Source organism: Pleurodeles waltl, chromosome 6, assembly GCF_031143425.1.
Source record: "Pleurodeles waltl isolate 20211129_DDA chromosome 6, aPleWal1.hap1.20221129, whole genome shotgun sequence".
NCBI classification, from domain to species: Eukaryota; Metazoa; Chordata; class Amphibia; order Caudata; family Salamandridae; genus Pleurodeles; species Pleurodeles waltl.
The window spans coordinates 7747330-7771421 of NC_090445.1; the positions used below are offsets into that span (position 1 = coordinate 7747330).

The 24092-nt window shown below is 47.8% G+C and overlaps 1 protein-coding gene across 6 annotated transcripts in view; it reads left to right on the forward strand.

Moving 5' to 3' along the window:
• GOLGA2 (golgin A2) overlaps nt 1-24092 on the forward strand; it is a 236504-nt gene that overhangs the window by 119074 nt on the left and 93338 nt on the right. For all 6 annotated transcript variants that reach the window (XM_069236974.1, XM_069236975.1, XM_069236976.1 and 3 more), the window contains 3 exons: nt 1014-1121; nt 19288-19375; nt 20005-20348. In XM_069236974.1, coding sequence (XP_069093075.1) covers nt 1014-1121; nt 19288-19375; nt 20005-20348 — 540 coding nt within the window. The remainder of the gene's footprint in view (nt 1-1013; nt 1122-19287; nt 19376-20004; nt 20349-24092) is intronic.

Genomic DNA, 24092 nt, shown 5'->3' on the forward strand with positions numbered 1-24092 from the left:
GCAGGCACTGTGTAAAAGTGACCCACTGCATGCATGACGGGGGAACATCTTATCACGCACTACAGGAACACATGCATCATCACAGGGGCTCTCTACATACACTGGGAAGCAGTATACCACTATAGGGATCTGAGCATGCAGCGTAGACGCAGGCACCTCTCTAAAGTGACCCTCTGCATGCATGACAGGAACATCTTATCATGGACTACAGGAACACACGTGTCATTACAGGGATTCTTGTAAAAGTGACCCACTGCATGCATGACGGGAGCATGATGATTGAAAAAAATTCTATCACACACTGTAGACACATCATGGAAGAGAGTCAGTAACGAGCACAGATGTAAATGCTTCCCAGCATGCACAGCGGGAACAGACACAGTGCTGATTGTATGTGCACACTGCTTTGAGAGTAGTCAGTAACAAGCACATCCACATCCACTAAAGGATTCCCAGCATGCATTGAAAGAACACGCACACCAATAAAAATGTAGTTCTCTTTGTGGCTTTTTAATCCACTGCTGACATTCAAGGAGACTTGCCATTGTGGACTAGGACTTGTCGATTTGGATTCTCATAATGGGTATGGGTCTACTATTTGTGGCATGCCAGGTGCTCTTGGGTAAAAAGGCATCCCTGGCTGAAAGTGTCGCAGATGACCTATGCCAACTTGAAAGCTAAAGGGACACAACCTGCACCTCAGGAGCACACCCAGCCATAAAGTCTCACCTGCATGTTTTCTACGAGCAGACACAGGACTTTGAGGAATGCCTAGTCTCTCAAAGCTCCTGACCTGACCTCAGAGTTCTGGAATTCTTTCTTTACCATATGGTTTGGCTAATAGTGGTGCTCATATGTCACTCTGTTAGCCTTTCTTTAAATGCTCGGTGAACTTTGACTCAATCAGAGCTTTTGCTTGGGTTGGACAAAACAGTGGTGTGATCCAGCCGTCACCCTGGTATCTCCCTGCATGGCAAGATTATGTGTAATGGTTTCTGTTTGTTCCCAAACAGCTCTCGGAATCTCTGCATCTTCTTCGCGCTGAGAGGGATCAGTATGTGGAAAAACTGAAAGAGGAGGGTGGCATCTGGCAGGCGAGGGTGCAACAGCTTTCTGAGCAGGTGAGAGGATGTCCTAGCGAGTTACAAATATATGGTTTGGAGCTGTTACTACATGTCTGTGGATGGTTTTAGATGGAGCCTGTGTAATTTCTGTGGGTGAGAGTAGATGGGGACATGAGGGGCTGCCGGAGCCTGGGAGTGTAATGGCTTGATGGGCTGCAGAATTTTATCAGTAGGAGTAAATAGAGACTGTGTAGTGCAGGGGGCTGGAAGTCTGCACTAGTTCGATTAACTGAGGACTGAGCCCGTGTGGTGCCTGTAAGACTAGACAGGTAACATGAGGGGCTACGACAGCTGTGGAGTGGGTGGGCTCAGTGGGGCGTGTGCTGACGGGCTTCATGAGCCTGTCATTCGGACTTGACATAGGCTGTACAGTGTAGGGGGAAATTAAGGGCCAGGACTCAAGGTGTAACACTGGACAGAGGCTGTTTGGAATACTAGGCTGCTGGATATTGTGTTGTGTGAACGGACAAGGGTCGTGTGGCATTTTCACTAAGTTAGGGGAGTCTGACTAGAAGTGGACAGTGGGTGGGATGACCACCTCCATGTCATTACAGACATATTCTAGCTGTGGCCTTTTATATGACGTTAGCGTTTTGGGTGATGTAGTCACTGCTGTGATGCATTTGATGGCAGTGATTTGTGGGTTAAAAGGCAACCGGTCTGTGATGACTTGGGGTGAAGTGGGCACTCTAGAACAGGGTGCAGAGGGTGCCCATACAGCTGCAGGATTCTACAAGAAGTGATGGCTCGGAATATACAGAGGTTTTGTGGCTAGTGCTTAAAGTAAATGAACAAGCAGTGGCCTGACTGGCTTGTACAGTAACCTTGGACACCCCTGAGTCATATGTTTAGGGTAACTGGTATTTGTGTTAGAGGCTGTTTCTGTGCGCCACAGTCCTTTAGAAGAATGTGAAGTTCACTGATGAAAGTGCCACAGTGTGAGTGATGTCCGAAGTAGGGCCCTATGGTCGGACTGTTAGACTGTTTGGATAACAGAAATAGTCAAATAAAACAAGGAGTCTGACAATGTTGATAGAAGCTTTCTGCCTGTTACAATAGATGTCAGAGCTGGTACTGAGCGAGTGAGCATTACTTGTGTGTGGCATTGAGAGCATAATGGTTAAAAGCATCTTCCACAGAACGTGAAGGATCACTACATGTTTCATGTGTCACATCACCTGCTGCATCCTGCTTATGAAAAAATTGAAAAAAAGATGGACAGCTGAACTCCAGAAAAACATTCTCTGATAAGGGATCCTTATTAGTATTCATACTTACTGTGATAACTCCCCCGTGTACAGCATCCCAGATTGTATATTATTTTGTAACAAATCTGAAAAATATTTATTCCTAAGAAAAATACTTTTGTTTTGGTACTTGCAGCCAAGTTAGAATTAAGCGAATGTCAGAGAAAGAGGGCTATTCTGGAATGTTTAATTAATCCCTCTAATGAAAAATAAAGCTACGACCAGTCATGAAGTATCGTACTAAAAACCTTTCTCATGGATACTTCTAACCGCAGATTCCTCACCCTGTGAATATTCCCTCAGGCATCAGACTAGATCTGGAAACTGGAACACAGCACTCCTGCGCCGGTAGATGGCCTTGTGCGGCTCCACACTGACATCGTTCCTCTCCATAACTGACGAGGGGAGCTACATACAGGCGCCACGCAAGCACGTTGATGTCAGTTCCTTTGTTTCTGCTCCTTCCTTTTGCTCCTCAGGTGCAGATCCAGAGCATTCCACTGCCTCGTTTTTTAGATTTTCCATACATGTATATATATTTTTTTACCAGTGTAAAAGGGAACTATGTCCCTCTCCCACACAACAGGGTTTAAACCTTGCAGGGACTTAGATAGACCTGCACGAGGGTATGTCTGTGGTAGGAACAGAACTCCAATGCCTGCACTGACCGCACCCAGATGAATCTGAAAGCCGTACAGGACCTCAGTGCGAACCTCCAGGTGGCCGCACTTCGACAGACAATGTGCACTAAGGGGTTAAAGTCTAAAGGAAGGTCCCGTCCCGCTTGCAAAGGCATTCCCACAGCAGATCCTTGTTGGTAGGTTGAAGAAAATGTACAAGCTGTCCAAGTGAGAATCAACCCCTTTCTGCCACTCGGTGTGCCGCTCTGTCTCACTCTTGAACTGCTGAAGAGCAGATTCTGAATCTGGGTGCGATGTACCCTGAATTACCATGTCTGTTGGCTACGTTGCAGCAGATCAGGGCTTTTAATGAGTCCATGCTGTGCATATTTGACATGCTTGTGATTCCGTGGGGCACACCTTGGGTTGCTTGGGATCTGCTGAGGCCTCCAGTAAGGGTTCTGCTGGCGGGCCTGTCCTTGGTTACCGCTGGCGCCTGTTAAGTCGTCTTCTGATTCTACACTAGCTTCATTACTGACATTCCAGCTTCACTTCCTTCGCCAGTTCCCATGGCGTCAATGTTGGTGCTGATTCCACAGGTCCCGGAAGAGGATCCCCTCCCAGTAGTGCCTTCTGACTCCAAGCCCAACTCAATTCGACCGGTCCTCATTCTGACCCACGCGGCAACCCTTCCGATTCTGACACATTTCCTTTATCACCTGCCAGAGCACATATATTACACCAGTTCTTTGGTTCTGATTCAGCCCTCTATGACAAAGGTGAGGCATTTGTCGCAAAGTATGATGAGGACAATTTGGTAGAAGTATTACAAGGATGCCTGTGGTTAGGACTTGTCTCTCCCCCTCTTCCTGCCTCAGAAGAGTACGCTTCATTCGCCGTCGTAATGCGAAGGGCTCCTGCCTGGCCCGCTGTCAGCTGAACCTCTTCTGCCGTTAGGGTTGCTAGTTTTCTCAGGCCATAGCCTTCTAACCTGATTTCCTGACCGATTCTCTGGCACTGGATAGTTTGGTGATACAGGCATCCAGCAGCAAAGTAAAACCCAACGCCTATAGCAACTCTTAACTGCAAATCCAAACTCATGGAGGCATTTGGAAAGTGCTTGTTCTTCTGTCAGACTTGCCCTGTGTCCCCACGCTAGTTGTCTCTTGAGTCACTACACCCATGCATTGTGGGATAATAGTGGGCCACATCCGACTAGCAGTTCCGGGCATCCTATGGATGTCTTTAACCTAAACTAGGAACAAAGAGAGGGACCGGGAGGTTGATGGTCCAGTGAACAGTCTCCCAATACAAATTCCAAAGAAATTAAAGGTACACTGTTCCAATCGATAAGAAAAAGAGAGACGGGAGACCTAATTCAACAGGAGCGAGAACCCTCAAGCATCACACTGGATGACTAGCTTCATCATTGGGAGAGCTCCTCGTTAGGCCGGTGCTGCAATGCCTAACGGGCTCCCCGAGGGGGGCTCTTAACCGTATTGCTCTAATAGTAGCAGGTGGAATCAGATCATACAGAAGGAGTACCAAAATTCAAGTATCTGAGCAATAAAGGGGTGAGTGAAATATCAAAATTGGTTATCCATCAAATAATATTAATCATAGGTTTAATCAGTACTAATAAGATGGAGACCAAGATTAAAAACAGAGGGGGAGTCAAAAAGTGAGTGGTAATGCTCACGTGCTCCCAACAATTACACAAGAGGATTAAACCAATTCTGGTGCCTCTAGTCATCAGGTCTACATGTTTCGCGTCTGGTGGTCCAGCCGGATCCAATGACGGTTCATCAGAACCAAAAATAATTTTTAACTTCTCCCAAAAAAATATATAAATTGCTATGAGCCCTACTAGGGAAAAGAGTACAAAAACAGTCACTTACTTTTAAGTGTGTGCTATGTCAAAAAAGGTCGCCCTAAAAAATGAAATCAAAGGACACATATAGAAAGTGCAGTCCAAAGTAAATAGAATATAGTGAATATGGTAATTCAGTGCGTAGTTCACAAAAGGATAAAAGTAAATAGGCTTACCATCCCCGGTATCAGGATAAGGCTCCTAGGAATAGCATGTCAGGAACTGTAACTGACTTTCTATATTTATGGTAGTCGTAAAAATTAATGTTAACTAAAGTTTAGTTACACAGTTAACAAAAATTGGAATATCTATAGTCGAATATCAGCTATAATCATCTTGTACATCTCCGACATCTACAATCCGTTGTAATGACAATTCTGTCACCATGTAATGGAACATCAGTCATAATAAACTAATATTTATTATCACAAACTATTATACGTAGCAGTGTGACAAAGTGCATGGTGAGAATGGAAAGTACCTCTTAAAAAAACAAACCAAAGTCAGTGCCCAATCGGGAGGTATTCTCACCAACGTGCTTGGAAAGTGTTAAAACCTAGTTGTCAACCCAATCAGTGAAGAAGGACCTGAGAATATGGCATGCAGTCAACTAAATTCGGATCAAATAGATCCATCTACTTAGCGGGGCGCCAAACTAAAGTAAATAGTGGTTTCTGTCGCCCGGCGATCCGCGTAAGTTTGCGGTAAAAAAGAAAGAATGCTAGAGTTCCTAAGTTTCTCAGAGGCTCATTCCACGTACAGTGGAGCTCGGGATTTCTGTATGCCTTTCCGAGTCTATCCCTCCTGGCTTGTGTTCTTGAAGATCAAGACCGACTGGTTCCCTGTCACCCTGGTGGCTCTGGATTGGGCCACGTTGCTGTGTGATACCCAGAACATCCGAGCATGAACTTCTCACCTCCGATTAAGCTCATCCTCAGGAGGATCTAGGGCAGGGCCCTGCATCCAGACCTCCGTGAACTGCACCTCCTAGCATGTAAATTAAGCAGCGGCAGCTAATGTCCGCAGCTAGTGTCCTTTGATCTTCCTTCCAAGGTCATTGATATTTCTCAGACAGACAGACCCCATCTACAAAATCTGTGTACTTTGGGCTCTGGGCGTAGTTTGTGGTCTGTTGCAGCACCCGCCACATTGACCCACATTGCTTTGTCGTTGGCCCAGCAAGCTCTTCCTTTCAGCATTTTTAAAGGGTATTTTCAGCTCTTTCAGCTTTTTAACGGCTGCTGGATCAGCCTTCTTTGTTTGACTCACCTGTTGTGATGCAATTCCTCTGAGATTTGCAACATTTTTCTTTTCTACCAAAGCCCTTTCTGATGCCACAATGAAACTGAAATCAGGTCCTCTGGTCCCTGCCTTCCTCCTGTGCACTCCTTTTGAGCTGATGCACAGTTGACCGCGTCTTTTATCATTAGAAACTCTTATTAATGGCCCTAACATCGGCTTGGCATGTGAGCGAGCTTCTGGCATTCAGTCCGCCTGCCGCACGCATACTTTCTTTCCTGACAAACTGGTTTTGAGGATACAAGTGGCATTCCTATCTAAGTGGTGACACCCTTTCATGTCAGACAGACTTTCACCCTTCTGTCGTTCTTTGCCCCGCCTCACAGCTCGAAAGAGGAGGAGAGACTGCATTTCTTGAATCGCAAGAGAGACTTCAGTTTCTATATCGATCGTACCGGAGATCACTGAGTGGACGATCAGTTTGTGGGTTTCTTAGGGGTAGAGTAATTTAATGCATTGCAGAAAAGAACGGTCTCTAGATGGATAGTACTCTGATTTAAAATGTTATTCTTTAGTGTAGGAAGTTGGCTCTGTATGTACTATTACAAAGTAAGAAATAGTGTGCACAGAGTCCATGGGTTCAACAGAGGTTGAGTTCCACCACCATCTCATCTGTGCTAGACATTATTTCTCTAAAAGTTGGGATTACTTTTTAAGAATCTAAAAACTACTTCTAGAACTTAAATCCAAACTTTTACAACCTTTTAAACTCTAAAAGAAATGCTAACGGGGACTTACACAAGGCCCTAGCAGGACTTTTAAAAATTTTGAAAAATTGCTCAAATTTCAAAAATCAGTTTCTAATGAACATTTTTGGAAATTTAGTTGTGTGGTCAGGTACTAGCTGAGTAGTCCAGCAAATGCAAAGTCTTAGACCCCACCGCTGATCCACCAGTGTAGGAAGATGGCTCTGTATATACTTTTCAAAGTAAGAAATAGTGTGCACAGAGTCCAAGGGTTCCCCTTAGAGGTAAGATAGTGGCAAAAAGAGATCATTCTAATGCTCTATTTTGTGGTAGTGTGGTCGAGCAGTAGGCTTATCAGAGGGTAGTGTTAAGCATTTGTTGTACACACACAAGCAATAAATGAGGAACACACACTCAGACAATTCCAGGCCAATAGGTTTTTGTATAGAAAAATATATTTTCTTAGTTTAGTTTAAGAACCACAAGTTCAAGATTTACAAGTAATACTTTAAGTGAAAGGTATTTCACTTAGATACTTTAGGAACTTTGAATAAAAGCAATATCATATACAGTCTTTGTAAAAAAATGGCAATAAGCTATTTTCAAAGTGGCAAAAATCAACAGTTCCTGGGAGAGGTAAGTAAAGGGTAGGTTTGCAGGTAAGTAAAACACTTACAAGTCTCAAAGTTGGGGCCAAGGTAGCCCACCGTTGGGGGTTCAAGGCAACCCCAAAGTTACCACACCAGCAGCTCAGGGCCGGTCAGGTGCAGAGGTCAAAGAGGTGCCCAAAACACATAGGCTTCAATGGAGAACAGGGGTGCCCCGGGTCCAGTCTGCCAGCAGGTAAGTACCCATGTCTTCGGGGGCAGACCAGGGGGGTTTTGTAGGGCACCGGGGGGGGGACACAAGAAGGCACAGAAAGTACACCCTCAGCGGCACAGGGGCGGCCGGGTGCAGTGTGCAAACAGGCGTCGGGTTTTAGATAGGAAGTAATGGGGAGACCTGAGGGTCTCTTCAACGATGCAGGCAGGCACGGGGGCTCCTCGGGGTAGCCACTACCTGGGCTAGGCAGAGGGTCGCCTGGGGGTCGCTCCTGCACTGGAGTTCGGTTCCTTCAGGTCCTGGGGGCTGCGGGTGCAGTGTTGGTTACAGGCGTCGGGTCCCTTGTTACAGGCAGTCGTGGTCAGGGAGAGCCTCTGGATTTCCTCTGCAGGCGTCGCTGTGGGGGCTCAGGGGGGTCGTCTCTAGTTACTCACGGGCTCGCAGTCGCCGGTTAGTCCTCCCTGAGGTGTTTGTTTTCCACAGGTCGAGCCGGGGGCGTCGGGTGCAGAGTGGAAAGTCTCATGCTTCCGGCGGGAAACGTGTAGTCTTTAAAGTTGCTTCTTTGTTGCAAAGAAGTTGCAGGTTGTTGAACAGAGCCGCTGTTCACAGGAGTTTCTTGGTCCTTGGATGCAGGGCAGGCCTCGGAGGCTTCAGAGGTCACTGGTCCCTGTTGGATGCGTTGCTGTTGCAGTTTTCTTCGAAGTTGGGAGACAGGCCGGTAGGGCTGGGGCCAATGCAGTTGGTGTCTCCTTCTTCTGTGCAGGGCTTCAGATCAGCAGTCCTTCTTCTTGTTAAGGTTGCAGGAATCTAGTGTTCGATGGCATCTGTCGCTGTAGATACGCATGTTTTGCATAGCTCGCCATCTGGTGTTGGGTCGGAGTGTTACAAGTTGTTTTTCTTCGAAGAAGTCTTTCGAGTCACGGGACCGAGTGACTCCTCCTTTTGTCTCCATTGCGCATGGGCGTCGACTCCATCTTCGATTGTTTTTTTTCCGCCATCGGGTTCGGACGTGTTCCTGTCGCTCCGAGTTTCGGAACGGAAAAACAGCTAAATTTCTGAAGATTTTCGTCGGTATTGTTGCGTTCGGGATCGGCGTAGTTAGAATCAACACCGCATCGAAGATCGAAGAGCTCCGGAGCCCTTCGGGGTAGTTTTCGATCCCCGTCGGGGCCTACTCGGCCCGACCGCGTGTAGAAGAACGCCGATGGAACGGACCCCGTTCCGTTTCTGTCCCAAATGCCACAAAAAATACCCCTATTCAGACCAACACTTGGTCTGTAACCTGTGCCTGTCACCTGAGCACAGTGAAGAGGCCTGTCGTGCGTTCCGGTCCCGAAAAACACTCCGAGACCGTCGAGCCAGAAGACTTCAAATGGCGTCCACGGCGACAGCGCACTGAGAGTTCGAGGTACAGGAAGAGGAAGAAACCTTTTCGATACACGAATCGGACTCCGAGGAATTCGACGATCCACGAACCGTGAGTAAGACGTCGAAAACCACTCATAAGAAGATTGTCAAGGCCCAGGGGACGCCACTGCCACCAGGCCATGGCTCCACCCATAAATTCGGTGACCGACCGTCGGCACCGAAAAAGGCCCAATCAGTGCCGAGACCGTCCGACTCCGGTCGAGACACCGGCACGCAGCCTTCTCGGGACCGAGAAAGTGCTGGAGACATACATCGACACCGAGATAGCGGTGTAGACACGGCTCGACGCCGAGACAGCGGCACCGATGAAGATCGACGCCGAGATGTTTCGACTCCGAAAAAGAAAAAAGCCACCTCGGAGCCGAAAAAAGATGCAGACAGGGTTTCGGTGCCGAAACAACCTGCAACCGACCCAGTTTCAGGCTCTTATACCGAAGAGCAATCAATAACCTCCCAAATGCGAAAGCATAGGTTTGAGGAAGACCTGCAATCCACCGATGTAGACCATACGCAGAAACGTATTTTTATACAGCAGGGGACAGGAAAGATAAGCACCCTTCCCCCTATTAGGAGAAAGAGAAGACTGGAATTTCAAACTGACCAAACACCACAAACAAAAATGGTGAAAAGGGTTACTCCGCCACCCTCTCCTCCACCTATAATTCACGTCTCGCCAGCACAAACTCCATCACATTCCCCGGCTCACACCACCATGAGCCAAGGTGACCAGGATCAGGACGCATGGGACTTATACGACGCCCCTATGTCAGATAACAGTCCGGAGGCATACCCTACAAAGCCATCACCACCAGAGGAAAGTACTGCATATTCTCAGGTGGTGGCTAGAGCAGCACAATTCCACAATGTAAGCCTCCACTCAGAACAAGTCGAGGATGACTTTCTATTCAACACCCTCTCTGCCACCCACAGCTCCTACCAAAGCCTGCCTATGCTCCCTGGTATGCTTCAGCACGCAAAAGACATCTTTAAGGAGCCGGTCAAAAGTAGGGCAATCACACCAAGGGTGGAAAAAAAGTATAAAGCGCCTCCTACAGACCCTATTTTCATAACTTCGCAGCTGCCACCAGATTCTGTCGTTGTAGGAGCAGCTAGGAAAAGGGCCAACTCCCACACATCTGGGGACGCACCACCCCCAGATAAGGAAAGCCGCAAGTTCGATGCAGCTGGAAAGAGAGTCGCAGCACAAGCTGCAAACCAGTGGCGCATCGCTAACTCACAGGCACTTCTTGCGCGCTATGACAGAGCCCATTGGGATGAGATGCAACATCTCATTGAACATCTACCCAAAGACCTACAAAAGAGGGCAAAGCAAGTGGTTGAAGAAGGACAGAACATTTCAAACAACCAGATACGCTCCTCCATGGACGCAGCAGACACAGCTGCAAGAACAATAAATACATCTGTGACCATCAGAAGGCATGCATGGCTACGAACGTCTGGGTTTAAACCAGAGATTCAGCAGGCAGTTCTCAATATGCCATTCAACGAAAAAGAACTGTTCGGTCCAGAAGTGGACACGGCGATTGAGAAACTTAAAAAGGACACGGACACTGCTAAAGCCATGGGCGCACTCTACTCCCCGCAGAGCAGAGGAAATGACAGCACCTTCCGCAAAACACCCTTTAGAGGGGGGTTTCGGGGTCAGGCCACACAAGCCAGCACCTCACAGGCAACACCATCCAGTTACCAGGGACAGTACAGGGGAAGCTTTCAGGGCCAATATAGAGGAGGGCAATTCCCTAGGAATAGGGGAAATTTTCAAAGCCCCAAAACCCCTACAACTAAGCAGTGACTCACATGTCACTCACCCCCTCCACACAACACAAGTGGGGGGAAGAATAGGTCATTATTACAAAGCATGGGAGGAAATCACTACAGCCACTTGGGTTCTAGCAATTATCCAAAATGGTTATTGCATAGAATTTCTACAATTCCCTCCAAACATACCACCAAGAGCACAAAATTTATCAAAACATCATTCCGAGCTCCTGGAGATAGAAGTTCAAGCACTATTGCAAAAGAACGCAATCGAGTTAGTACCAAACACACAAATAAACACAGGAGTTTATTCACTGTACTTCTTAATACCAAAGAAGGACAAAACGCTAAGACCAATCCTAGACCTAAGAATACTAAACACATACATCAAATCAGACCACTTTCACATGGTCACACTACAAGAAGTGTTACCATTGCTGAAACTACACGACTACATGACAACATTAGACCTCAAAGACGCGTATTTCCATATACCAATACATCCATCGCACAGGAAATACCTAAGGTTTGTATTCAAAGGAATACACTACCAATTCAAGGTACTGCCTTTCGGTTTAACAGCCGCACCAAGAGTCTTTACCAAATGTCTAGCAGTAGTCGCTGCACACATCAGAAGGCAGCAAATACATGTATTCCCGTATCTAGACGACTGGCTAATCAAGACCCATTCGTTAATAACGTGCTCACACCACACAAATCAAATCATACAAACCCTCTACAAACTAGGGTTCACAGTCAACTTCGCAAAATCCAACATTCTGCCGCGCAAGGTACAACAATACCTAGGAGCCATAATAAACACAACAATAGGAGTAGCCACTCCAAGTCCACAAAGAATTCAAAATTTCAACAACATCATACAACGCATGTATCCAACACAAAAAATACAAGCAAAGATGATATTACAACTCCTAGGCATGATGTCTTCATGCATAGCCATTGTCCCAAACGCAAGACTGCACATGAGGCCCTTACAACAGTGCCTAGCATCACAGTGGTCACAAGCACAGGGTCACCTTACAGATCTGGTGTTAATAGACCGCCAAACTTACCTCTCGCTTCTATGGTGGAACAATATAAATTTAAACAAAGGGCGGCCTTTCCAAGACCCAGTGCCACAATACGTAATAACAACAGATGCTTCCATGACAGGGTGGGGAGCACACCTCGATCAACACAGCATACAAGGACAATGGAACGTACATCAAACAAAACTGCATATAAATCACCTAGAACTGCTAGCAGTTTTTCAAGCACTAAAGGCTTTTCAACCAATAATAGTTCACAAATACATTCTCGTCAAAACAGACAACATGACAACAATGTATTATCTAAACAAACAAGGGGGGACGCACTCAACACAATTGAGCCTGCTGGCACAAAAGATATGGCGTTGGGCAATTCACAACCAAATTCGCCTAATAGCACAATTTATCCCAGGAATTCAGAATCAACTCGCAGACAATCTCTCTCGAGATCACCAACAGGTCCACGAATGGGAAATTCACCCCCAAATTCTGAACACTTACTTCACGCTCTGGGGAACACCTCAAATAGACTTGTTTGCGACAAAAGAGAACGCAAAATGCCAAAACTTCGCATCCAGATATCCACACAGGCAGTCCCACGGCAATGCCCTATGGATCAACTGGTCAGGGATATTTGCCTACGCTTTTCCTCCTCTCCCTCTCCTTCCTTATCTGGTAAACAAACTCAGTCAAAACAAACTCAAACTCATATTAATAGCACCAACTTGGGCAAGGCAACCCTGGTACACAACGCTGCTAGACCTATCAGTAGTACCCCACATCAAACTGCCCAACAGGCCGGATCTGTTAACACAACACAACCAAACGATCAGACACCCAGATCCAGCATCGCTGAATCTAGCAATCTGGCTCCTGAAATCCTAGAATTCGGACACTTACAACTTTCCCAAGAATGTATGGAAGTCATAAAGCAAGCCAGAAGGCCATCCACCAGGCACTGCTATGCCAGTAAATGGAAGAGGTTTGTTTTCTACTGCCATATTAATCAAATCCAACCATTACACGCAACCCCAAAACATGTAGTGGGTTACTTGCTTCACTTACAAAAATCTAACCTAGCTTTCTCTTCCATTAAAATACACCTTGCAGCAATATCTGCATACCTGCAGCCTACCTATTCAACTTCCCTATATAGGATACCAGTCATTAAAGCATTCATGGAGGGCCTTAAAAGAATTATTCCACCAAGAACACCACCTGTTCCTTCATGGAACCTAAATGTTGTCTTAACTAGACTTATGGGTCCACCTTTTGAACCCATGCACTCCTGCGAAATACAGTTCCTAACCTGGAAGGTTGCATTCCTCATCGCCATTACTTCCCTAAGAAGAGTAAGGGAGATTCAGGCGTTTACAATACAAGAACCTTTTATACAACTACACAAAAATAAGGTCGTCCTAAGGACTAATCCTAAATTTCTACCAAAAGTTATTTCACCGTTCAATCTAAATCAAACAGTGGAACTTCCAGTGTTCTTCCCACAGCCAGATTCCGTAGCTGAGAGGGCACTACATACTTTAGATGTCAAAAGAGCATTAATGTATTACATTGACAGAACAAAGAGCATCAGGAAAACTAAACGGCTATTTATTGCATTCCAAAAACCTCATGCAGGAAACCCAATATCAAAACAAGGTATAGCCAGATGGATAGTTAAATGCATCCAAATCTGCTACCTTAAAGCAAAAAGACAGCTGCCCATTACACCAAGGGCACACTCAACCAGAAAGAAAGGCGCTACCATGGCCTTTCTAGGAAACATCCCAATGCAAGAAATATGTAAGGCAGCCACATGGTCTACGCCTCACACATTCACCAAGCACTACTGTGTAGACGTGTTATCCGCACAACAAGCCACAGTAGGTCAAGCCGTATTAAGAACATTGTTTCAGACTACTTCCACTCCTACAGGCTGAGCCACCGCTTTGGGGAGATAACTGCTTACTAGTCTATGCAAAACATGCGTATCTACAGCGACAGATGCCATCGAACTGAAAATGTCACTTACCCAGTGTACATCTGTTCGTGGCATCAGTCGCTGTAGATTCGCATGTGCCCACCCGCCTCCCCGGGAGCCTGTAGCAGTTTGGAAGGTACCTTCAACTATTTGTATATATATTATTTTAACCTTAAATAGGTACATACTTAGTCACTCCATTGCATGGCCACTATTACTACAATACAACTCCTACCTCACCCTCTGCGGGGAAAAACAATCGAAGATGGAGTCGACGCCCATGCGCAATGGAGACAAAAGGAGGAGTCACTCGGTCCCGTGACTCGAAAGACTTCTTCGAAGAAAAACAACTTGTAACACTCCGACCCAACACCAGATGGCGAGCTATGCAAAACATGCGAATCTACAGCGACTGATGCCACGAACAGATGTACACTGGGTAAGTGACATTTTCATTCCTAGGTTCTGGGGAGCCCCTAAATACTGAATGTATGGGTGTGTTTAGGTCTGGGAGGGCAGTAGCCAATGGCCACTGTCCTTGAGGGTGGCTACACCCTCTTTGTGCCTCTTCCCTGTGGGGAGGGGGGCACATCCCTAATCCTATTGGGGGAATCCTCCACTCACAAGATGGAGGATTTCTAAAAGTAAGAGTCACCTCAGCTCAGGACACCTTAGGGGCTCTCCTGACTGGTGGGTGACTCCTCCTTGTTTTTCTAATAATCTCCTCCAGCCTTGCCACCAAAAGTGGGGGTAGTGGCCAGAGGGGTGGGCAACTCCACTAGCTGGGATGCCCTGTGTGTAGGAAAGTACCATCTTGCCTGGCATGTTACCCCCATATTTCACTGTATATATGTTGTTTTAGTCCTTGTGTCACTGGGACCCTGCCAGGCAGGGCCCCAGTGCTCATAGTATGTGCCCTATATGTGTTCCCTGTGTGATGCCTAACTGTCTCACTGAGGCTCTGCTAACCAGAACCCAAGTGGTTATGCTCTCTCTGCTTTCCAAATTTGTCACTAACAGGCTAGTGACTAAATTTACCAATTCTCATTGGCATACTGGTACACCCATATAATTCCCTTGTATATGGTACTGAGGTACCCAGGGTATTGGGGTTCCAGGCGATCCCTATGGGCTGCAGCATTTCTTTTGCCACCCATAGGGAGCTCTGACAATTCATACACAGGCCTGCCACTGCAGCCTGAGTGAAATAATGTCCACGTTATTTCCCAGCCATTTACCACTGCACACCAGTAACTTATAAGTCACATACATGTCTAACCTTCACTTAGTGAAGGTTGGGTGCCAAGTTACTTAGTGTGTGGGCACCCTGGCACTAGCCAAGGTGCCCCCACATCATTCAGGGCAAATTCCCCGGACTTTGTGAGTGCGGGGACAACATTACACACATGCACTATACATAGCTCACTACCTATGTATAGCGTCACAATGGTAACTCCGAACATGGCCATGTAACATGTCTAAGATCATGGAATTGTCACCCCAATACCATTCTGGTATTGGGGGGACAATTTCATGATCCCCCAGGTCTCTAGCACAGAACCCGGGTACTGCCAAACTGCCTTTTTGGGGTTTCCACTGCTGCTGCTGCCAACCCCTCAGACAGGTTTCTGCTCCCCTGGGGTCCGGGCAGGCCTGCCCCAGGAAGGCAGAACAAAGGATTTCCTCTGAGAGAGGATGTTACACACTCTCCCTTTGGAAATAGGTGTGAAGGGCTGGGGAGGAGTAGCCTCCCCCAGCCTCTGGAAATGCTTTGATGGGCACAGATGGTGCCCATCTCTGCATAAGCCAGTCTGCACCGGTTCAGGGATCCCCCAGCCCTCTGGTGCGAAACTGGACAAAGGAAAGGGGAGTGACCACTCCCCTGACCTGCACCTCCCAGGGGAGGTGCCCAGAGCTCCTCCAGTGTGTCCCAGACCTCTGCCATCTTGGAAACAGATGTTGGGGACACACTGGACTGCTCTGAGTGGCCATTGCCAGCAGGTGACGTCAGAGGCTCCTTCTGATAGGCTCTTACCTCTCTTGGTAGCCAATTCTCCTTCATAGGTAGCCAAACCTCCTTTTCTGGCTATTTAGGGTCTCTGCTTTGGGGAATTCTTCAGATAACGAGTGCAAGAGCCCACCAGAGTTCCTCTGCATCTCCCTCTTCGACTTCTACCAGGGTTTCCTGGTGGTGCATGCTCTGGGGGTCTCCTGCCTTCACCATGCACCAGAAGCACAGAAGAAATCTCCCTTGGGTCGACGGAATCTTCCCCCTGCTAACGCAGGCACCAAAAGACTGCATCAACGGTCCTCTGGGTCCCTCTCATCCTGACGAGCGTGGTCCCTAGAACACAGCAACTCTGTCCAGTGACTCTTCAGTCCAAGTTTGGTGGAGGTAAGGCCTTGCCTCCCCACGCTAGACTGCAAAGCTGTATACTGCATGATTTGCAGCTGCTCCGGCTCCTGTGCAACCTTCCAGGATGTCCTTCATGCACAGCCTAGCCTGGGTCCCCAGCACTCTGTCCTGCAGTGCACAACCCTCTGAGTTGGCCTCCGACGTCGTGGGACCCTCTTTTGTAACTTCACGTGGACTCCGGTTCACTCTTCTTCTAAGTGCCTGTTGGGGTATTTCTGCGGGTGCTGCCTGCTTCTGTGAGGGCTCTCTGAGTTGCTGAGTGCCCCTTCTGTCTCCTCCTCCAACAGGCGACATCCTGGTCCTTCCTGGTCCTCAGCAGCACCCAAAAACCTCTACCGCGACCCTTGCAGCTAGCAAGGCTTGTTTGGGGTATTTCTGTGTGGGAACACCTCTGCAAGTTTCATCGCGGCGTGGGACATCTGTCTTCCAAAGGAGAAGTTCTTAGTCCTCTTCTTTCTTGCAGAACTCCAAGCTTTTTCCATCCGGAGGCAGCTTCCTTGCACCTTCATCCGTGGTTTCCTGGGATCCTGCCCCACCCTGGACACTGTCGAGACTATTGGACTTGGTCCCCTTGCCTTGCAGGTCCTCAGGTCCGGAAATCCGTTGTTAGTGCACTGCTGGTGTTTGTTGTTCTTGCAGAATCCCCCTATCACGACTATTGTGCTCTTTTGGGGTAGTAGGTGTACTTAACTCCTACTTTTCAGGGTCTTGGACTGGGGTATCTTGGACACCCTGACTGTTTTCTTACAGTCCCAGGACCCTCTACAAGCTCCCATAGGTCTGGTGTCCATTTGTGATTTGCATTCCACATTTGGAGTATATGGTTTGTGTTACCCCTATACCTATGCTTGCCTATTGCAACCTATTGTAATCCTACACTGTTTGCATTACTTTTCGTGCTCTTACTTACCTGATTTTGGTTTTTGTACATATAACTTGTGTATATTACTTACCTTCTTACTGAGGGTTCTCACTGAGAGACTGGTGGCATATTGTCATAAAAATAAAGTACCTTTATTTTTAGTATATCTGTGTATTGTGTTTTCTTATTATATTGTGCATATGACACCAGTAGTATAGTAGGAGCTTTGCATGTCTCCTAGTTCAGCCTAAGCTGCTAGAAACACCTCTGTTCCACTAATAAGGGATAACTGGACCTGGCACAAGGTGTAAGTACCATTGGTACCCACTACAAGCCAGGCCAGCCTCCTACACTGTGGCGCTGTAAAGAAGGGGTGAGCCTTTGAGGCTTACCGCAGGGTGTTACAGTTCCTGCAGGGGGAGTTGAGAAGCACCTCCACCCAGTACAGGCTTTGTTCCTGGCCACAGAGTGACAAAGGCACTCTCCCCATGTGGCCAGCAACATGTCTGGTGTGTGGCAGGCGGGCAGAAACTGGTCAGCCTACACTGGAAGTCGGATATGTTTTCAGGGGGCATCTCTAAGATGCCCTCTCGGTCTTGTGCTGAGAAGTTTGATATCAAGCTTCCCAGTTTTCAGTGTAGCCATTATGGAGCTGTGGAGTTCGTGTTTGACAGACTCCCAGACCATATACTCTTATGGCTACCCTGCACTTACAATGTCTAAGGTTTTGCTTAGACACTGTAGGGGCATAGTGCTCATGCACATATGCCCTCACCTGTGGTATCGTGCACCCTGCCTTAGGGCTGTAAGGCCTACTAGAGGGGTGACTTACGTATGCTACAGGCAGTGTGAGGTTGGCATGGGGAGAGCCATGTCGAGTTAGTCTTTTTCTCCCCACCAGCACACACAAGCTGTAAGGCAGTGTGCACATGCTGAGTGAGGGGTCCCCATGGTGGCATAAGTCATGCTGCAGCCCTTAGAGACCTTCCCTGGCATCAGGGCCCTTGGTACTAGGTGTACCAGTTACAAGTGACTTACCTGAGTGCCAGGGCTGTGCCAATTGTGGAGACAAAGGTACAGTTTAGGGAAGGAACACTGGTGCTGGGGCCTGGTTAGCAGGGTCCCAGCACACTTTCAAGTTATAACTTAGCATCAGCAAAGGCAAAAAGTCAGGAGGTAACCATGCCAAGGAGGAATTTCCTTACATGTCTGTATACAAACAATAACTTTAGCTCTCGTGCTATGAAATCTGAACTACTGTGGCCTGGGTGGCTAGAGATGAAGACTGTCCTTTGTTCTGATGGGTGCAGTTTTGGACCTTTTCTAATGATGTGAATCGACTACTGTTGTTATTATGTCAAATCTTTCTGTGCATGTTTAACATTGTACTCCTCACAATGTACATCATGTGACTGCCAGCTCTGACGGGATGATTAACCATATCAATCGATGAAACATACCGATACTCAATCTTCAGTTACAGGAAAGTAACTTTTTCTTATCTACTGACTGTGATCGTGGGTTGCATTGCCCCCTCCAAGGGGTCAGACTAGTGTAAAAATGCAGGGGTTACCTCAGAAAGGGTAGATGCGGGTAGGAATGACCACATTTGCCAATTAATAACTTTGATTGACCTCCATGGCTGCCAGGTTCCTGGGCTGAGTTGCGGTGGATGAGGAAAGCTGTTGTTCTGCTGTTACAGGGTGAAGCTGTGGAGGACGCTGGGGGGGGGTAACGGTTTGAGTTGATGCAGATATTTTCATGCTTCGACCTACGACAACTGAGGAAGGATACTGAGGTTGGACAGGAATTGGAAGAGTTCATGAGCAGAAGTGGAGACACCTACAAGGGTAGTTGAAGGAATTGATGGTGTGACCTAAAACTTACATAGGGTCAAAGCAGAAGAGGGGATGAATCGGGGGAAGAGCACATCCTGGTTCATGGCACGCACCTCATGTCTTTATTGCCCATCACCTCTCAACCCCTTTCTCCTCTTTGTGCCTTTCTCTCTCACTCACCCCTGCTTAACCCCGTTGTTCCACCTGCTCTCCTTCCCACCCGTCTTGTGAAACCTCACTCATCTAAATGCATTTTTGCCTCTTCAAAGGTCCAAGCCCTAACGAGTGAAAAGGAGCAAAGCCAGAGCCACATGATGCAGCTGAAGAGCACAATAACAGAGCTACGGAGCATGTCAGGTAAGCAAGCACTATTTTGGGAAAGGGCGGTAGGGCACTTCAGAGGCCACTGTTCAGGTCCCTCCCCATCCCTTGCAAGGTGCTGGGTGTGCAGACGGGACTGCGTCTTGAGCTCTGTTCAGCCTTCAGTAGCTTGCCAGCTGTAATCAAGACCTAGTCCTGTTCTCTGGCCAGCCTTCAACTGGGTGCTGCATATGGACCAGGCCGCCTGTTCTGAACTCTACCAAACCTCCCTCGTTGCTCTGAGTGTGCACGTGACCTTTGGCTTTTAATGCTTTGAGCTTTATTTATCTTTTGAAATTCTGCTGGCAGTGTACTGCAGAGGCCATCATGGATGCTCTGATCTCTACCTGCCATTTAATAAAGCATTGCATAAGCACAGAATTCTGTAGCTTGGCGGAACCTCAGCAGAAGACTGTTTGAGTTGCACCCTCTCTCTTGTACTCTAGCTAGCCCACTGCAAGCCATTCTGAGCTCCTCCAGCAATCTGAGCATGCTGGCTGTTTTGCTCTCTGTTGTAATGGTTAGGAGCTTATCTGCAGCGAGGCTGTCTTTGAGGTAGGAGGGACTTTTTCTACAACTCTTAAGAATCCAGGGCTGCTCTGACTGTTCTGTCACTCTCTCCATAGCCCAACCTAAGGAGCCTGAGCCCCAGGCTCCTCAGGGCCCTACGGAACTGGAGCTGTCCTTGCAAGCAGAGGTACAGAAGCTGCAGCAGCTTATAGAGGAGACGCAAGCCCGCTTTGAAGCCCAGGTTCAAGACAATAAGCAGCTGAGCCAACTGAACCAAGAGCAGGAAGAGCGTCTGCTGCAGTTGGAGAAGGAGGTAGAGCGCCACAGTGAGGACAGCATGGACCGACAACAGATCCTGGAGAACATGCAGAGTGATAAGACTACCATCAGCCGTGCACTCAGTCAGAACCGCAAGCTGAAGGAGCAGCTGGCCGAATTGCAGAATGGCTTTGTCAAGATGGTGGGTGTTGAAGAGTTTTAGTAGTTTACGTTGCTGTAGACCATGCTATCTGCACACAACCTGATCTTGCACCCCTCAGCCACCCTAATTCTAGAGCTTGGTTTGAACTACGGCCTTCTGGCTATCCTGCTGTCCTTGTTGCAATGTAAACTGTGCTAGTGTCCATGGTACCCTTATCCTCTTCATCTTTTATCTTTCCTCCTGCCATCTTCCCAAGATCCACATCTCCTTTGTAAAGTCTACTGCTTACCTGAGCCCCTTTTCTCTTTCCCTTTTCTGCTCTTACCTTTCTGAGGCTTTTATTTCCTTCTTGAGATCTTCTTGAGTTCTCATTTCTGATGCAGATTTCTCACCATTTGAACATTCCCATGCTACAGACTGGATCTGGAGAATGAATTCTTCAGCGAAGCTTTTGTACACTAGTTTTGTAGTTAGTTTTGTCGAGTTACTAGTGGGTATGGGGAAAGGGTGTGTTTGGCTTCTAGTTTTAGGATCTTTTTTCCCTATGGTTTCTACAGCTTTTGTGGCCCTTTTCCTCTTAAAGGCGACAATATTTTGGAGTCTTATCTCTCATCACAGCCTTATATACTTCCCACAGCGTGAGGGGAGATGTCACTGAGCCATCATTCGTATTGAAATAAAGCTCAGTTTCTGTACGAACCTCGCGCATCGACGATTTGTCTGAGAGTTCCCAAGCGCTCAGTCTCCAAACACTGGAGATGTTGCGGGATTTTGGTCCTATTGTCACCCATGGGGAGAGTGATCTGAGAGTCCTCTTGCTACGTATTCCGTCCCTTATTCTGTGGCTACTTCCCCGGCCGGTGCTAGGATGTAGCCAAGTCTGGAATAGACGTTGTGAGCTCCGTAGTAATAAGAGTAGTTGTGACTATGGGGGTGAAGATGTCGCCACAGGTCAGTGAGGTCCATTGTGTCGACAAAATGAGCCAGCGGTGTAGTTCTAAGCTGGTGTGGTGTTGCTCTCGTTCTACTTGAGTCCAGGGATATCAAGTTGTTAAAGTCACTCCCCACGATATGTAAGGATGGTTTATCTTCAAGTAGGATTTTGGTAAATTTAGTTAAGGTTTATGATTGAAAGTAGGGGCATAGGCGTTAATCAAGGTCACCGTCATCCTACCCCAAATTCCCTGGACGTCTGCGTAGGTTCCTAATGGATCTAGCCAGAAATGCTGCACCTGGAAGGGAGGAGATTTCCAAATCAAAATAACTACTCTCCTGGACACAGTTGTAAAGCCGGTATGTGACAATACAGAGTATGTCCCCGTACCCACAAAGGGACAGTGCGTTCCCTTAAGATGGATCTCTTGTAAGAGGACTACATCTAGTTTGAGGCAGGCTGACAACTCCCTTTGTAGTCATGCTCCCTATCCCGTTTGTTCCATGTAAGGACTGAATGCTGTTGAAAGCCCCCGTCAGTGGTATATGTCATGTCTGGTCAGTGGCATCTGCTGTCTACTCTTGACACATGTTTGAGCTGATCTACCTTTGTGGTAGTCTCACCGGCTGGTGCACCAATAAAACCATTTCAACAAAACCGTCGGAACCACAGAACTGTAGCCTTCCCCTCCACCCCATCCCCCACTCTGCCATCATGCAGGTCCCTCGAACGTGTGAGACATGCACAATATAGGTCCAACTCAGGGGATCTGTAGCCCTCCCCATTCCAAACAATCAAACAAATTTCATATTATTGAGAAAGAATGGATAGCGGGGTAACGGACAGGCTCTGTAGAGGAAGGAGAAGAGGCAGAGAAGGGAAGGAGAGGGGAAGTGGAAGAGAAATGAGAAGAAAAAGGGCAGCGAAAGGGAAGTGGCAATAAAAGAACATTTAGTATCAGCAAAATCAGTTGTATGTTGTATCAAATCAAACTCTTCGGGGGGACCCTGTCTCCAAATATACACCAGGCTGTTGCTATGCTCCTGGGCGATTCAGCTGCCACTTCTTGTGTTTGATTCTTCGTGTCTACAGGCAGGGTTTGAGCCTGCCAGGCAGCCCCCACCTGGTTCCGCTCCATTGCTGCAATGTCTTTCACTAAGGAGTGCATGGTCTCTGTTTCCGATGAGGAGTCTGTTTCTGTCCATAGTTAAGCTTCTTCTTGGAGGAGGATTGACTCCTCGGTGGGGTATATCTCTGCCGGCCGTTTCCCTCTATATCTGATGACCAATGTCTTATCTTTTTGTATGTCTGTGGTTGGGAATGGCCTTCCCTGTCCGGAGGATGTAGCTCTGCTGATCCGTGGGCCAGTCTTGGGCCTGGCTTCATTGAAGTGGAGTGTCAAGTGTCTTGTGTCTTTTGCAGAGCCGTCCTGGGTCCGTGGGCACTCCTCCAGCTATGTCCAGGCTCCATCTGGGGAGTGTAGAAAAATATAATTCCCCTTGTATAGGACTTTGTTTGGTCAGAAAAAGCAGCCTGTATTGGAGTTGCAGAGTAGGGAGCTTTGTCTTCACGGAGTCAAACACTTGGCGTTGGTGTTGTACTTGCAAGCTATAATCGGGGAAATATCATTAGTCTGCAACCCTCATGGTGTACATCTCTCATTTTGCGTGCTTCGCAGAGGAACATGTCTCTATGTAGAAAGTTCAGGAACTTGGTAATAATAGGTCGTGGTGAAGGCTTGGGGTGGGGGATGGGTGGCGGGGTATAATCGTTCTCGTAGGGGCCAATGTGCTCTTTCAGTCACAAAGCACGGGGAGAATTGCTCGTTGGGAAAAGTCACCTTGAGCCAAGTTGAGAGAAATCCAATTACAATTGTGCACCTAACAAAAACGGAGATTGTTGTGCCTGGTGCGATTTTCTGCATCTTCATTCTGCCACATGACCTCTGCGTTGATTTTGTGCTGTTCTTTTGTTCTAGTTTTCAGGGTTTGGACTATTTCTTCGCTGTCAGTGAGTCTGGTCTCAGCCACTGTTACCCTATCGAATACTTTGCGGAGGTCCAGCTTAAGATGGACACCGCAGAGCGCACTTTCCCAGTTTTGTTCTTGAGTGTGTCCTTAGAGGCCTGGATGGCTTGTACTAGATCTGCGTTGCTTGGGCCAGTGACAGTAGGATCGCCTTGTTTTGATGGCGGCATGACTGCCATCGTGTAGCGCTCCATCTTTCCCTGTCGTGTTCGTTTGGGCTGTTTATCTCTGTCCAACGTTGCAAAAAGTCTCTCAGTGTAGCAAGGTCATTGGTGTCTCCTTAGGATGAGACTCGCTGCAATTGTTGCCCGATATGGTTCTGGCCGGTAATCTATTGGTCTCTTGTGGCCTCTCCCCCGCTGTCCCGAGAGGGGTGAGTCGGTCTTATGCAGCAGGTGCTTGGGGGTGGGTGGGGGGCTTTGGGTTCCTAGGTGGGCCTCAATCATTACAGCCATTGTGGGCCTCCCGTTGCTGTCCCACGTCCTCACCTTTGAGGGGGAGGCTCTTGGGCCAGTCCCTCTCCTGGAGTAGGAAGCTCCTTGTTGGGCATCAGTCCCTGATTACAGCAGGGGAGTGGAGGGGAGCCTTCCGGCCCCAGCACATCGCAGGCTTACAGTGGGCCCTTCAGGACCCGCTGCCTCTCTGGTGAAGAAGCTGCAGGCAGCAGCTCCGTATGTGAAGCTGCCGGTGTACAGCAGCCCTCATGCAGTAGCAGCAATCTGACTAAGCCACGCTGGTCTCAGAGTCGCCCACTGGCAGAGAACCCCACTGGGGGTTCTCTAGCTGCAGATATAGGGGCCAGCACGGGCTGTTCTGTTGTTG